Source organism: Epinephelus fuscoguttatus, linkage group LG20, assembly GCF_011397635.1.
Source record: "Epinephelus fuscoguttatus linkage group LG20, E.fuscoguttatus.final_Chr_v1".
Lineage (NCBI taxonomy): Eukaryota > Metazoa > Chordata > Actinopteri > Perciformes > Serranidae > Epinephelus > Epinephelus fuscoguttatus.
Genome location: NC_064771.1, coordinates 16,656,400 through 16,672,202, shown reverse-complemented (window position 1 = coordinate 16,672,202; position 15,803 = coordinate 16,656,400). Strand labels below are relative to the sequence as shown.

At 45.1% G+C, this 15,803-nt stretch overlaps 1 protein-coding gene across 2 annotated transcripts in view; it reads left to right on the top strand.

Moving 5' to 3' along the window:
* The first annotated feature begins 334 nt into the window (after positions 1-334).
* rhbdl1 (rhomboid, veinlet-like 1 (Drosophila)) overlaps positions 335-15,803 on the top strand; it is a 54,933-nt gene continuing 39,464 nt past the window's right edge. Inside the window, exons 1-2 of one of the 2 annotated variants that reach the window (XM_049562945.1) lie at positions 335-828; positions 8,951-9,109. In XM_049562945.1, coding sequence (XP_049418902.1) covers positions 790-828; positions 8,951-9,109 — 198 coding nt within the window. In that variant the 5' untranslated portion in view covers positions 335-789. Of the gene's footprint in view, positions 829-960; positions 1,039-8,950; positions 9,110-15,803 lie in introns of those variants that run through there. The other variant, XM_049562946.1, reaches the window with a different exon arrangement.

Genomic DNA, 15,803 nt, shown 5'->3' with positions numbered 1-15,803 from the left:
ATGAACACAATCATCACATGGTTTGGATTTCACCATATGCCCGTGTATTAGTAGCTTGTTTACAGTGTGTGGGTTTGTGTGTGTATGCCTGTCAGTAACAGACCAGACATGTGTGTGGGGGGTGTCTGTGCCAGTAGTAAGCGCAAAGCCGCAGTGGAGCCCATCCCCTGCTCCCTCCCTGAGACGCCTTACTTGTAGTGAGGAGAGGAGCCGCATCCCATGGCCACTCCTTCCCCATCTCCAATTGGAAGAGAGAGGCCACCTCCCTCCCCTGCCTCATTGGTATGCAGGCGGCGCAGTGTGTGTATGAGGAGAGGGGAGAGAGAGAGAGGTAGCAGTCAGTGCAATGGGATAGAGGAGAGCGAGGAGGAGGAGGAGGAGAGAGTGAATGAGAGCTGCTGGATCTGCCTTGCCTGCGTGCCTGCCTGCCTGTCGTCTGCTGAAGCTGGGTTTACCGCCGCGCCACGCTGCACTGGCACAGAGCAGAGTCACGGCCCATTTGCACCACCGTCCGCACACTCAGCACCAACACGGAGCCACACAGCACCGGTCCTCACTCCACCAGCAAAGACAACCAGGGACAGAGCTCACCGGGCTTTCTCCATCATCAAGGGGGGGACGCAGCAGCAACGAAAGGGGCCTGACGCTACAATTTAGGCACCAGCTGCTACCTCAACCAAATCCCCCTCCACCTTATCCCATCCTTACCAACACCACCACCACCACTCCTCTCTTGCTCCTCCCTATGCCCTTGTCCTCGGCGGCTCCTCTCACCTCCCTGGCCAGTATATGGATAGAAGCTCCCTGTTTCAGCTCATACAAGAGCAGGTAAGCGAGTGAGCAGGCAGCGGCAGAGGTTTCTATGGTTACGGGCTCCTGGCCACCTCGCCGTCTATCCAGGGATTGAGACGTGGAGGCTGGGGGTGAGAGCTGATGTTAGGATTGATAGCAAGGGCTGTTTGCACGGGCAAAATGAGAGCGTGAGACAACACGACGGACGCAAGCATCATGGAGCCATGTGGGCCCAGAGAATGTGAGGTCAGATCATGAGCCACAGCAGGGGGGGAAGAGGGGGGGGCGGTGGTTGGAGGCATCATGTCATGGTTTATGGGAAGGAGGGAGGGAGGAAGGGGTGTGTGTGTGTGTGTGTGTGCAAATAGAGGGATGGATATGCTGTATGAATGGATGTATAGATGGATTAATTGGAGCATTCTGCACATGAGGAATGACGCAAAAATCACAAGATAATGGTCGATTACAGATGCTGCATTAGCGTTTGCAGCAATCATGCTGCATGTGCATGGATCTGTGTGTCTGTACCTGTGCATGCTTTTCCTTGTCCTTTTTCATTTTTCTGTGTTTACCACATCCCCAATCTTACCATCTTAGGGTCACAAGAACATAAGATTGTAAGATTATTCAGCGTTATCATTTCCAAGGGTCGAGCAAGGAGGCAGCTCCTGTGAAGTCCAGGTCAGGGTTTTCTTCCAGAATACAAGATGTTATTTGGCTTTAAACTTTTCTTTCTTCTTTTTTATCCCTGCTGTTAAAAACACACTGTCAGCTGCCATATTTAGGCCAGTGAAAAATGTTTCTCTTGACATCTGGTTTCCTGGAATTCTCTACCCAAACTGCTGTTTTTCTGTCCAACCAGATTCATGTTTGAGTTGGTGTGGTCTACCATCTCCAGAATTAACAAGCCAATATGGATTCGAAGACAGAAAGCAATGTCTATATTTGGCTAGTGCTTCCTAAGGACATATGTGATTGTGTGTGTGTGTGTGTGTGTGTGTGTGTGTGTGTGTGTGTGTGTGTGTGTGTGTGTGGGTATCTCCGGCTCTAGTTTATGTTTTGCATGTCTAAGCTGTATAACGTGTCTTGTGTTCTTGATGGTGAACCAGAGTTTTGGCTGATTGACAGACAGATTGGGCAATCATTCCATCCAAGAGGGAGGAATCAATTATCTGCTGCAGGGTTTAGGGGTCGCAAGTGGCCCATCAGCAACACATTGATCAGCACGCTTAGGAGCCTTGGGGAGAAGTCTGTGTGTGTCTATGATATTGTGCACGGCTGCATTTTTATGAATGTGTGTGTGTGTTTTTATAACAAGTGGAGGAAGCCCGTGTGGGTTGAGTGAGAAGATGCTCTGTGGCCACACTGGTGAGTCACGTACTGTATAAGCACTTCAGTGATAACAACTACTTTGTAATACCTCAACAACACATATTCCTTCATAGACACATTTTAATGCGGTATCAAAGAGGCTGACTCATCTGTGTCAATATCCATTTTTCGATGTAGCAGGTCCTTGGGCTGGAGATGAAGCCAGCGCTCCCACACTGTAAACGGCTGGCTGTCATATTGATTGTGAGGTTTACTCTGCTTGCGCCAGTGTGATCATAAAGACAGTTTGCAAGGCCACAGAGCAGACTGCGGTCCTATTAAGCTCAAGTCTAGACCAAATCACTCACACTGGCTGACGACAGGGTTTTTCCACCTTTGGGACTTCGTGCAGCGGCCTTTGATTTGGAAAAGGTCTCTCTAATTAAACTAGAATGGAGTGAAATCTGCCAACAGCTTTTGGACTCTGAACAGGCGAGCTTGTTTTTAACAGAGCCTGCTGCCTGTCTAAATATTGGGCACTTTTTGCTCATCTTTATCCAGGAAAATGCCTCATTTTTTCGCAGCTTTGGCATCCAGATTGAAATAGTCACATTCACTGGAGGCTCCCCACAATGACCAAAGTGTCCTGCAAGCCTCTAAGCAAATCCACAAGAGCACCTGGAGGTCAAGTGCTTTGCTTCAGGGCATCTTTGGTGTAGCCATTTGTAAAGAGAAAGGATTACTCTGCCTGTCTCTGCTTAGTTTTGCAGTGTCTAGATGTTAAACACACATCAGATGCTTAAGGCGCTAAACTTCAATGCTATTGGGGGTTTCCTGGAGAATTCCTACATCAGGATGTGTCGCCTCAAAAGAAAACTGGGCACGCTTAGTTTGCATGAGCACTGCAGGTTTTAAAAGGAGGGGATATTGCAGCCGTGTCACACAGAAACCACACGAAAATGCTGCAGGGAGAGAGAAGAAGAAAGCAACAGTGGCAAACATGAGTGAGTTTTTTTATTAGTCTTTGTCTGCAGGAGGTTGCAATGCTGACTCCGGCTATTTCTGGCCTATGCAGGCTCACACATATGCTCATGATCAGAGCATGCACACACACACAGACGCAGTTTCTCTGATAGTCTCTCTATTGCAGTGCCACTGATAAAGCAACTTGATGGTCGGCAGCACTCAGCCACTAAAGCACGCTATCATTAGATGGTGAATATCTCCCCATGTGTCATTCAGTTCTTATCAGGCTTATTTATATCTCTCCCATAAGGACTTGGGGTTGTGAATGCTATTCTGACACATTTATGTCAAGTAGAGAGAATAAGACTCTTATACACTGTCCCCTTTCATCAGTCTTTGATGCTAATTTATATTGAGCTGTATTTGAGAATGCCTGTGGCTGTTTGCACTGTGTTTAAATGCCAGGAAATGTAGTTAGATGATTGTTTGCGTCAAGAAAAAATCTCTACAGTAGTCTCCACTTGAGGAGAAAGTGGTTCAGATCTTTACGGCCGTCACATTTCAGTGCCACAGTGGTAAAATTTGAGCATAATGATGGCAACAGCAGGGCAGAACGGGCATTGTGATAATTACAGAGTCAGTGGCCCAGTTGTTGGTGAACACCAGTGAGTCCTGAGGGCAGCAGAGACAAATCAAAAGGGTTTTATCTGATGTCATGCAAATATGCTCTGCCCTGTAAATGCCACTGCCCTCCGCAGATACACAGCCCTGTTCGAGCTTGACAGTCTTGTTCAGAGACCAAAGTAGTCTGTAGTATTGGCTTGGTGCCACAGGGTTAGTCAGTGGGAACCATACCAGTGCTGGTGCTGCATTCCCGCCTTGTGGAGGCTGTAATCGCCATCTTCCAAAGAGTAGCCGAGATACTCTTGATTTCACAACTAGAATCAACCTTTCAAGCTCCTTAGACATCGGATAATGTATTATAAAAAGGGTAGGTGTGCTAAGTTGGTGCTCAGCTTACACCTTCTCAGTCTGCATTGGGTTTTTTTTCACTAAGTTATATTTGTTCAGATTAATTACCTTTACCAGAGAAGCAAGAAGAACTCACACCTAAAATAAGACAAAATATTCTGGTTCAAAACAACCGTGTTGGTGGATATGTAGGAGTAGAGAGGCAAACCACACACACAATTCTTTGGGGTGAATGCCATAAATTACACTCATTTTGAGAAAATGTGAACGCTAAATGGAAGAAGTTGATCATTTCTGACACAGTGAAAAATGCCTGTTAACTAATTGGTAAAAGGATTTTAGGAAGCTGGATATGTATACGCCCTTCTTTGATAGTGGACACCTGTAACCATGGCTGTCTCGTTTCTGTTTTCCCTTTTTGATTTTCTATCTTTCCGCTTGTTTAAAAAAAAGGCCTTAAAATAACATATGTGATATTTGCGCCTGTATGTACCAACAAAATTCTATTACAGTTTAAATAAAAGGAAAGCAGGAAAAGTCTCATAAAATGGTTCAAAGTGAGATATCTTGAGTTGGGTGATAAGTAAGGTGAATGCATGCAAGGTGTAACCATGGGAATCTTTCTCTAAATTCTGCCTCACATGATGTGACCGCAATATTAGCTGCAACTCTGCATGTGCTACATACAGAGAGCCTGCTTGTGTGTCAGTCTTGCATGTAGGACGATGGGACTGTGTTTTGTGGTTCATACCCGGGCTGAAGGGTTCACTGTTGAGCCCCAGTGGAACAGACTGATAAGTCAGTCTCGGGCTGGGGTCAGTTGGAGTCGCTGCGGTGGAGGTAATAGAGGTCTCGGGGGTTAACACCGAGATCATTCCCCTGCAGTCAGCATTCCACTCGTCTTCGCCCTCCTCCTCCTCCTCCTCCTCCTCGTGCTCGTGTATACATTTTCATCCCTAGTCTTGTCCATCTCCTCCCACTCGCTCTTGAGCCAGCACCTCCTCCACCTCGCATCCATAATCTCCCGCCCCGCCTCCCATTGCATCTGAACCCTTCCTTCGTCTTATTACCACCTCATTCTTGCCTCATCGCTCTCTTTCTATCCATCTTTATTCTGTTTTTCCTTCAACTCTGCACCCTTCCCTCCTTTCATCATCCCCCCCCCCCCCCCCCTTGTGCCTTTCCTTTGGCTTTTCGAACGCCAATATGTCGGGGGGGAAAAAAGGGGGGAAATGCAAGAAAGGGATGACACACAGGCGACTGGTAACCATGGCAACGCATGCAGCTTGTCAAAGTGTCGCCCTCACCAGTGTTGGATCGCTTCAATAACTGCTTCCCTCTCAGCGCTTTTCCCTCCTTCTTCCAACCCTTTCTTCTCTCCTTCTCTCCCCCCTTGTTCATGCGCGTCACCAGCTTGCCCCAGAAAAAAAAAATGCTCTTCTTGCCAACACTCATTCATCTCAGCGTACCTCATCTTGCTAATTGATAACCCTAATTGGCTACAAGAACCAATCCTCCACCTCCTTGTATCCTCGGCAGACAGTCTCCCCTGTGTAACGTTCTTTCTGAATAAGGTCAGACTGCGAAGGGAATAGGATCTGTGCAGTGTGACAGCTCAGCGTCAACACTTGGTTTGCGTAAATGTGCACAACCATATACAGTGTGCCTCTGTGTCTGTGCTGCCGCTGTATGTGTAGTGATGTGCTGACATATGGAGGCTGACAGTAATCAGACATCCCCAGTGTGGCTCTCTGTTCCCCCTGTCAGCCTGGGCTGAGCCAAGAGCACATTAGAATCTGATCTATCTCCCCTCTGTGGCAAGTGGATGCAGAGCACTGGAGTGTGTCACAGCCCTCTTATAGGAAAGAGAAGAAGAGCCAGACTGCTGGGTTAGGCAGACGCACAGAATAACAGACAGCGGCGAGGCGTTTTTATTCTCTGTGCGTCCTTGTTTCATTTCATGCTGCCTCTGTTCTTCTTGTCCGTCTTCTCGCACCTTCTCCTCCATCTACCCGTTCCTTTAACTTCATCATTTTTCATTTCTTTCATTTCATCTACCGACCAACCACCCTAATCTCTTTCCCACTTTCCACCTCTACCCTCTCTGCTGTCTTTTATTTTGTACTTTCTCTTCCCCCGCCCGTATTCCCCACATGTCATCCCGGTGCCCAACACATCACAAATGCTGGCCGTATCTGCACCATTTTTGCTCAGCGAGCCTCAAGGGGAGAACGGGCCGTGTTTTAACAAACGTCCGTGGAACACACAGTTAAGGGGATTATCTAAAAATAGACCTGGGCCCGTTTTCTTCCCCATCTCGGTTCATTTTTGTTCACAAATTTGCTTTTATGTGCGTTGCAGCTGCCTTGACACTGCTGGCTGTCAGGAGCTGAGCATCGAGACAATGTGTGAGAGACATTGACCATGGGGGAGACTGTCAAGTATTGCATGGATTTTGCCCTTCATGTGTAAACAGACCTTACTTAAAGCTCCAGTGTGTAGGATTTAGGAGGATATATTGGCAGAAATGAAGTATGTATATATATTTATTTTTTAAGTTTATAATCACCTGCAAATAAGACATTTTGTTACCTTAGATTGAGACATTTATTTCTACAAAGGGAGCAGGTCTGCCATGTTTCTACAGTAGCCCGGATCAGACAAACCAGACAAGACCATTCACATTTTCGTAAATGTGGTCAGTCTTCTGCGATGACTAGAATTGGAAATAAGCTCTTAACGAGAAAGTGTTTTTACTGGTTTAAATCACTGGGTCCATTTGTTTTTGAGAGGAAGAGACCTCCGCGGATAACTTGCCTCCCATTGAAAACCTCTTAAACATCTGCATCTTCAGTTATTATAGAAAGCAGGTGAGCTAACATTAGCATTTTTAGCTAGCTGCCTGTCTCCTACATGCTGAACAGTGGAGAAACACTCATTTCTAACATGAAATTGCTTTTTTCAGTGTTTTTACCAGTTTTAATCTCATGGTCCATTTGTTTTAAAGAGAAGCAGACCTCTGTGTATAATTTGGCTCCTGCTAAAACCCCCCTGAACAGCAATCATTGAAGGAATCCTAACCATGAGAAGTTTCAGCTGGTTGCAATCTGCAATCCTCACAGCTAGATGCCACTGAATCCTCCTGAATCTTACACACTGCTCCTTTAAACAATGCACATGACGTGAAGAGTGTAATCAGTAAATGCCCTAGAGACAACAATGTCTGTGTGTGTACAGAAACTTGATTAATATTGGTTACAAATGGTTTTTTTTATGCTCTTGAGTCATGCTGGTGTATTTAGAGTATTGTTAAAGTATTACAGCTAACAAAATCCCTTCACTACATCAACCAGCAGTGGGAAAACACTCATTCCGAGTCAAGCATCATCAAACCAACCCATTAGTTCGTGTCTCCACTGTGCTCTCCCAGGTGAATGAATACATAAGTTTTCAGGGGAGTAAAAAAACAGATTAATTGGATTAAAAGGGATGCTTGTGTTCAGCTAAATGACTAAAAACACCCTGGAAACAGTGCAGGGGGAAGCAGAGCACATAAGTAAACATGTTCAGAAGGAGATACACACACAAACACCAATGGATTCCTGGATTGATCCTCGGCTCCTCAGTTGAGCAGTCGAGCTTTAAGCTCTGAGCCTCCCGCAGTAGGGACTGACACGGCGCAGCGTGGTTTAATGCCGCTCTCCTCATGCAACCGATGAATCGCCTTTGTCTAACCATGTCAGAGCAGGCCAGGTCCGGACTAAGGCGGCCTAGACAGGATTCATCTTCTGGACTCATGACATGGGCAACGATGATCCAGCATGACTGACTCCACACTGACGCAACATCTGAAAGCTCACTCCTCCCCGGGGCAACAAGAGGCTGTTGGTTTACTATCTGAAACCTAATGAGGCTGTGTTAGCATTCAGGAAACAGTAAAATGAGAAGCAGCAAGGGCTCTTCCCATGTGGTCTCTTTGTACTGCTCCAGTTTGTCCTCAGGCGCATTTTCACAAACACAATCAGATGTACTAAGGAGAGCTGGCATGAGAAATTAACGCTCCATTGCAGAGCAATTGAACGCATTTAAAAAGAGAAGGTGAGGGAAGAAAATCAAGTAATAAGTAGGTGAGGCTGCCGCCAAAAAAAACCAAACCCACATTACATAAACCAAGCGTAGATACACACCCTATACTTTACAAGCCTTTTTTAAGCGGGCGCTATTTTAGACGACTACACTCAGCCATTTTTATGACACTCTCCCGCTTAAATCAATTACGAGGAGCAGCTCTGGCATACAGACATCAGCAGTAATAACCCATGGGGCTGTGGGTCTCAGTGAGTGAGTGGTGATTAAAAAAAACCCACAGTGACTGCAAGCTGCAAATGTGACCAAGGTCGGACTCGCACAGTCAAACGAAGCATCCACTCAGAAACAAAGACTGAAAAGTCAGCCTCATTTAATGCTGAGGGATTTTTCTCTCAGGGAAACTGCAGGTCACTGCGTATTAAAATGACATGTCTTCTCTCGCAACAACACCAGCCATCCTGCTGTTTGCTTTGACAGACCTGCTCCTATAATGAGGTTGAATGGGGCTTTTTCTGTAGGCAGGTCTTGTTCTTTCAAAGGCATCATACAGGCAACGCAGTTTAATTAATACTGGTGTCATCGTCAGAGCGTATGGCTTCAGCCATGTAGCTCTCATTTGTCTTTATGAGTATCTGTTGTGTCTGTGTGTATACATCTCAGTTGTCTATTACTGAGGCATTCTCCCTACGGGCACACTGACACTTCATCTCTGCTGTGCTGCTTATTATAAAGAAAAAAATCATGATGCATACCAGAAATAACATCTTCAATACATGTGTTATCAGCAATGTTTTTATCTGAGTAATCTCTTTTTTTCTAGCTGGACCCAGACAACACCGGTTTCATCGCTGTGGAGAACTTCACCAGCTTGGTGGAGCACCATGAACTGCAGCTGGACCCGTCCAAACTGGACATGCTGTTAGCCCTGGTCCAGAGCAATGAAGAGGGACAGGTGTGCTACCAGGAGCTCATCGAGCTGGTGAGTGGGAAACCAGATCGCACATACGCAGAGACAGATAGTAACACAGAGGGAGTCGCTGGAGGCATTCCATGCCCCACAGCACAGACGCAAATTTCCACACATGCACCCGCTTTTGTTGGATTTCAGAAAGGTTACAGAATTGATTCAGACAGAGCCGGCAAGCTCTGCAGTGGCGAAAATTGACTCAACCATTCAGGTCGTTGTCCTGCAAAAGGAGGATCAATCTTTCCAGTTAATGTGTCGGTAAATCCAGGCACTTAACCTCACAAGCCGTACGCAGAAATGTACTAGAAAACACCCACAACAAGCTGACAGAGACACGGTATTAAAGCCACGACATTTTATTTATCATAACCTACACAGTTAATATATTAAATACTGTAACAGCATCAAAATGGATACTGCGCAAGAATGTTTTATAAACTGATGTGAGAACAGTCTGTGTACTACTACATCCTCTTAATTACAGCTGCAGTTTTTGTCCTTTGCCTCTGCTTTGAATCAGCCCCGCTCCTTATTCTCTGCCTCTCCTTTTTCTTCATTCCCCGTCTCTTCACTTATCTGTGTTTACAACTGTGCTCCCATTAGAAATTCATGTAGAGTGGTTATATGTGAAAGGCTTATTCTCCGAGCACATAAATGAGCACCTGCCTTCTGATCATGGGCACAAGTTGTCAGCGCCAAGATTAATTTAGCGCAGTGCAATTCCTAGCATACTTTCATTTGCTTAAGTTCATTTCCTCCTCTCTTGCTTTGTCCTCTCTGTGTTTATCCGTCTCTGTCTTTTTTATCTCTTTTCTTGTGTTGTGCCACCCACGGCTTGTAATGAAGGCCACATGAGGCCACTCAATTTGGAGCAGGTCCCATTTCTGAAGTCCATGCCACTACAGAGAAATCAGTGTAGAGGAGCTGCTCCCACAGTGCAGCCTCTCTTTTTACATTCTTGGAAGTGTGCAGCCATCTTTCTCTGCCATTTTTGAAGTGTTATTATTTTCTTTTTTTGATCCATCTCATTTTGGTGCATTCTCATCTTCAACCCTCCCTTCTTCAAGCCAGTGTAATATTATCCCCCCCTTTTTTGAACCTGCCTCCTTGAACCCTCAGATCTCATTTCCTTCTCTTTCATTCTACACTCCTGAGCATATGTTACGTGTTTAAAAAAAAACAAAACCCTGCCTCGCCTCCGAAAGCATCGGGGAGACACTTTTAAAATTGCCCATCAGCCAAATGCAAATTGCCTTCGATTAGCCCAGCATTGGTAGTAGCAGGCAGTAATCTGAGGTAATTTGAGAACGCCCAGCCTCACACAGTTATCGACCCCCAGGTCTGATTTTATAGATTTGTCTGATACACACACGTGAACGCACACAGGCCATATCCACGCCGTTGTGTGCCTGCATACGATTTGCATATATACAAACGCTTTCAAGCATTTTATTATTAATTAATGCAGCCACCCACTTCCTCTCTGTCTGTCTCGCTACTCCCCTCTCCCTGATATACACACAGTGTCTCAAACGCAGACAGACTCTCATTCATACACATGAGCACTGCCAGTACAGATTTGCTGACTAATTTAGAGGATATTCGAAATGTTGATGTGAATCTGGCCTCCCGCCGCGCAGCATGTGATGCGTGAACTCTGCAGGTTGGGATGAGCTCCAGGCTGCTGCTTGGAAAGTGCCGCATGTAGCATGACATTTTCAACCAGGTCATCAACAAATACCCCCGGCTTTCTTTCTCTCCTCGCCTCCTTTCTCTCTGCTGCTCTCTGACTTTTATCATTTTCACCTAGATCTCTGTAGCTTCCTCTTTTTCTTTAGTCCCTCTCTTCCTTAGTTTTTGTCCGACCCTTCTCTTCCTCCTTCTAACATCTCTGTGTTTTAGGCAGATTTATAAGTAACGCTCCACAGTGTGTGACAGATGACAGTCGGGTTTTGATTTGGAAAGTTCAGTGCTGCCATTATATCATAGCCAGTGCCTAAACTGTGGTGTCTGTATTGATTTGTGGTCCGGCCTCGATTGAAGGTGGAACTCCCCTGCAGCATATTGAAATGGACGTGGCAAGAATGCGTGCGTGCTCAGTCTTTGCCTTTTTTGTGCTTTCAGCCCACAAGCTGTTGCAATGTCTCTCAGTTGCGTCTCTTAACAGGTGTGTTCGACATTTTTCTGATTTGTTGTTCTACATTCAGTCAGTGGAGCTGTGAATCCGTGCTGCTTCTCTCGACCTCAGTGGGTGTAAATGTGTTTGAATCGCACCGTTAGGTAATGGCTTCTGTGCTGTGTGTGTGTGTGTGTGTGAGTGTGAGTGTGTGTGAGTGTGTGTGTGTAAGTACAAGACTCGTTCATGTTCGACCCATCTTTCATGCAGGGCGATCTTAGCCGGAGAACTCCATCAGTTCAGCCAGAGGGGTGAATAAGTAACGCTCTGCTAAAACCTCTCTTGGGGAACTGTACACACACACACACACACACACATATTCACACACACACACACACACACTCATATTCACTCACATACACACACACACACTCATACACTCACCAAGAGTATAGGTCTGTATCTGACTACTATCCACATCAGCACAACCAGCAAGCCAACCAGCACACATTTTACACGCAGTGACACGTTTACGCACAATTACACACGGAGATTTTGTCGATGCTGGGAGACACCCGAGGTGGCAAAGTTCACACATGGTGGGGGCTTTGGGGGGGCGATTCCGTGATAGACGAGCATCTGTTTATGGACTGAGGGTGAACCTGAAGTCGGATATATTCCTGTGTGTCTAACTGTGCGTATCGATTTCTTAAAAGAGAGACTTCCGATGCTATCATGTACCAGCTGTGTAACTGAAGAAGTGTGTCATTGTTTTCCTTCGGGTGGTAATTTGGCTAATGTTCGACGAAGATCCAAAATGGCTGCCATGGTTAATTAGAGGGCGGAGGGTGTATTTCAGAGATTATGGTGGGGGATTGTCTTTGTTCAGGTTGGAGGATTTGAAGACTGTTGTATTGTGCCATATTTTTCTGCCCAAATGTTGCACCAACAATTTCTGTTCCCTCGGGAGGTATAGTTAGATCAAAGCTTACGTAATATGTTTTCAAATTTCCTGATTTTTTTTTGTCACAATTGAAGCAGTATTGTAAGAAAGAGAGCACTTACAGAGAGCAGAAATTGAACTTCAGGCCCAGTCAGGAGACACTCTATAGCTGTTATACAGTATTTTAAAGTTTTCCAGTCATTTGAAGTCACATTAAGTGCCCACAGTGCATCATCCTGTCCCCAGGGACACAGATGCTACCTATCAACATCACATCCCACACACCGAACTCCAGTCAAGGCTTTCTGTTTTAGATGGATTGTCTACTAAAAGTGATGCACTTTGCTTAAGTGTCCTAGAGTGAAGGTTTGTTTTTTTTTCCCCATCCAAGTTTTAGCACCGCAATGATTAAACCATGAAGGAAGGCTGTGGCCGCAAACTGCTGGGGGAGAAAAAAAGGTGGACTCTCATTTTAAAAGGATTTGGGCAAGAAAGAACCTGAGTATCTGGGTCAGGGGAGAATCAGCGAGGCTGAGATCCGCAGTGATTTAGATTCTGCTGTGAGAGTGCACGAGTGTATGTGTCTGAGAGAGAGAGACCAAGAGGAAAGGGGTTTTTTGGTCTTCTGTGTGACTCAGAAATTAGACAGTAAACGGGGATAGTGACACTGTTAGTCTGGTGATGGTGAATCACTATGTAAGCTCTGTTAATTGGCGCGGCCTTCTAATGTTTCTAGTAACGATAAATGATTTATTGTGTGTGTGTGTGTGTCAGCGAATTTGAGTGAAAGATAGCCGCCACCATAAAATGAGCAAAATCAGAATAATTGATGGATTTTTTTTTTTTTTTTATCTGCAGTGCAGACGCCCGAATGGCCTTTAAACCAGGTTTTTTAAATTGTTATTACTAATGAGTATTGAGCTGTGAGGTATTGACCATGTGGTGTGGCTAATTAATCCATCAAGGACAATTGACTAGAGCTGAGAGCAGCATGTACAGTAGGCAACATGCAGCTACCAAGAGGAGGAGGATGGACGCTTGCTGTTTGACACACACACACTCACTATGCTGTCAGTTTGGCCCATTCAGCTGTCCCTAAAGGGGAATACTATCTTTATCTTTGCGCTCTTAGCCTCAGCATCAATTATACCCTGGCAGTCGTTGCCTTGTCAGGAAACTTCCACCGTTACTGATGTACAAGTCAAAGGTTTCCACCTCCCCTCCAACGCTTTATGCGATGACATGTGATTTTCGGCGCACCTTGCTCTCTGTCACTCCTCTCGGTGCGTTATCTCGTGTTTTGGCTTCTCATGTGTGCCTTATTGTCTGTTCGCCGTCTCTCTCCTGTCGCCACTTCAAAAGGCTGCTAATGCTCACTTTAGAGGCGGCAGTCCTGCATGTCAGAGAAGGCGAAGCAGAGTGATAGCTATGCTTAGTTGTGTCTCCTGGGAACAAATTTTCACAGAGGCGGTATGAATGGGAGAGAATACAGTGTTAGGTGGAGAGGCGGCAGGTGTTGTCACCAAGCCAAACACAGATGAAACTCAGAAACGGAGACTAAAGAGAGGAACACCAACAGAGGGAGAACATATCATTATATTTACATCCCTTAAAGGGGACCTATCACGCATTTCCCTATTTTCTGTCATACATTGAAATAGTATTACAATGATGAATGTTTATATTAAAGGTCCGGTGTGTAGGATAAAGTGGGATATATTGGCAGAAAGCAAATATAATACTATAAGTATGTCTTTGTTAGTGTATTACTGGCTTTGAATAGGGCCATTCGTGTGTTCTCATTGCCAACAGTTAGTAGTTAGCAGCCCCTCTGCGGTGAGAGTGTCGGAAAATCATTCAACTGCTTTAATCAGTGTATTTAACCCATGTTAATCACTGCATCCATTTATTTTACAGTAGAAGAGACCTCTGCTGATAATTTTGCTCCTGGTATAAACTTCCTGAATGCCTGTATCTGAAGTTATCAGAGAAGAAAGGTGAGCACACCTTAGCAGGTGTTGAGCTTAAGGCCTGTCTGCGACATTCTGAACAGCGTCAGAGAAACACTACTTTGTAACGCGAAACTGTTTTAATCAGTGTTTTTACCAGTTTAAATCACTGGATCTGTTGTTTCGGAGAGAAGCAGACCTCTGCAGATGGTTCGACTCATGGTAAAAATCTCCTGAACAATGAACAACACTGAAGGAATCCTAACTGGGAAAAGTTTCAGCTGGTTGCAATCTACAATCCTCGCTGCTTGATGCCACTAAATCCCCCTAAATCTTACACAACGTTTCTTTAAATGCAGCCAAAGTTTCAAATAATGAGGTAAACATATGTAAAAGTAATCCCTGTGAGCAGAAACCTTGGAGTACAGACTGTTCTGAGTACTCTGTTTCCAACTGTTTCTCTACTGTGGCTACAAGCTGAAGTCACCTTGTGATGGCTTTCTTTATATGGTTCCAGGCAGGCTACTTTAACTTATGCTGTGTCTCAAATCGCGCACTTCTGTACTTACACTTAATATTTTGAGTGCATAAGTGCATTCACACTGAGAAGTATGGAAAAATGCGCCATCTTGGCTACGTAGCGGAAGGAGAGGGACCACTTTTCAAACTGGAAATGGCGGCCAAGGACTGTGAGACCATGAAATATACATGTGTTTTTTGCACTAAGCACCACTATACTGTTGTCGGGTATAAGCCAGCAGTATGTTTATTGGGTTAATTTAGCAGTCTGTAATGATTTGGTACCGCAAACGATAATGTGAATGTTAATACTAGTTTGCTAACTAGCTAACACTAGGGTCGTCATTTCCGGTAAGTGCACTACGGCAGTGTTTGCTTTGAGACAACACTACCCTGCCGAAATTCACACACCACTCCAATAAGTACATAGTGCACATAGTATACTACATGGAAGTGTACTAACCGAAGTACGTGATTTGAGACACAGCATTACATTACGTACACTGCTACATGTAGCTACATGCTAACATCAAGGAAACCTGTAATCTTGGTTGCTGATGTTGTCAGTTTCACTCTGAGATCATATTTCAGTTTCAACTTCAGATCATACTCCTGTTGGAACATGTCCAGTTTTGAAGATTTTGGTTTAGAAGCTTTTATCGGTGATTTTTCATGGTAGAAAGTAATGCTATCCTCCATTACAGTCATTTTCCCGGCTGTAATGATGGTGCAGAGACATCAGGATGTGGAAGACCTGGAAACGCCAACCAATCAGAGCAAACTGGCCTTTTTCGGGAGGGGGTCTTAAAGAGGCGGGCGCTAAAATGGAGCGTTTGAGATAGAGGGTGAATACAGTTGTTCTTGTAGCAATTCAAAATAGTCGTATGAACCTGAAAATGAGCATAATAGGTCCCCTTTAACCTCTCTTTATTCCACCCCACTTCCTCTTTTCATTGTGAATTTAACAATATGAGGATATTTAGAAAGAGAAAGGAGATGAATCACCTTCACTGTCCACTGGTGGCACACAGAATCAAGCTCACCCAGGCAGGCATCTCATCTTCCCGTCTTAATTTCCCCCCTCTCTGCACTCTAATGTCCCTCTTCTCCTCTTCTTCTGCTTTCACTCCCAGCCTCAAGTATAGTATAATTGCATTTTCCAGGCCTGATTTCCATACT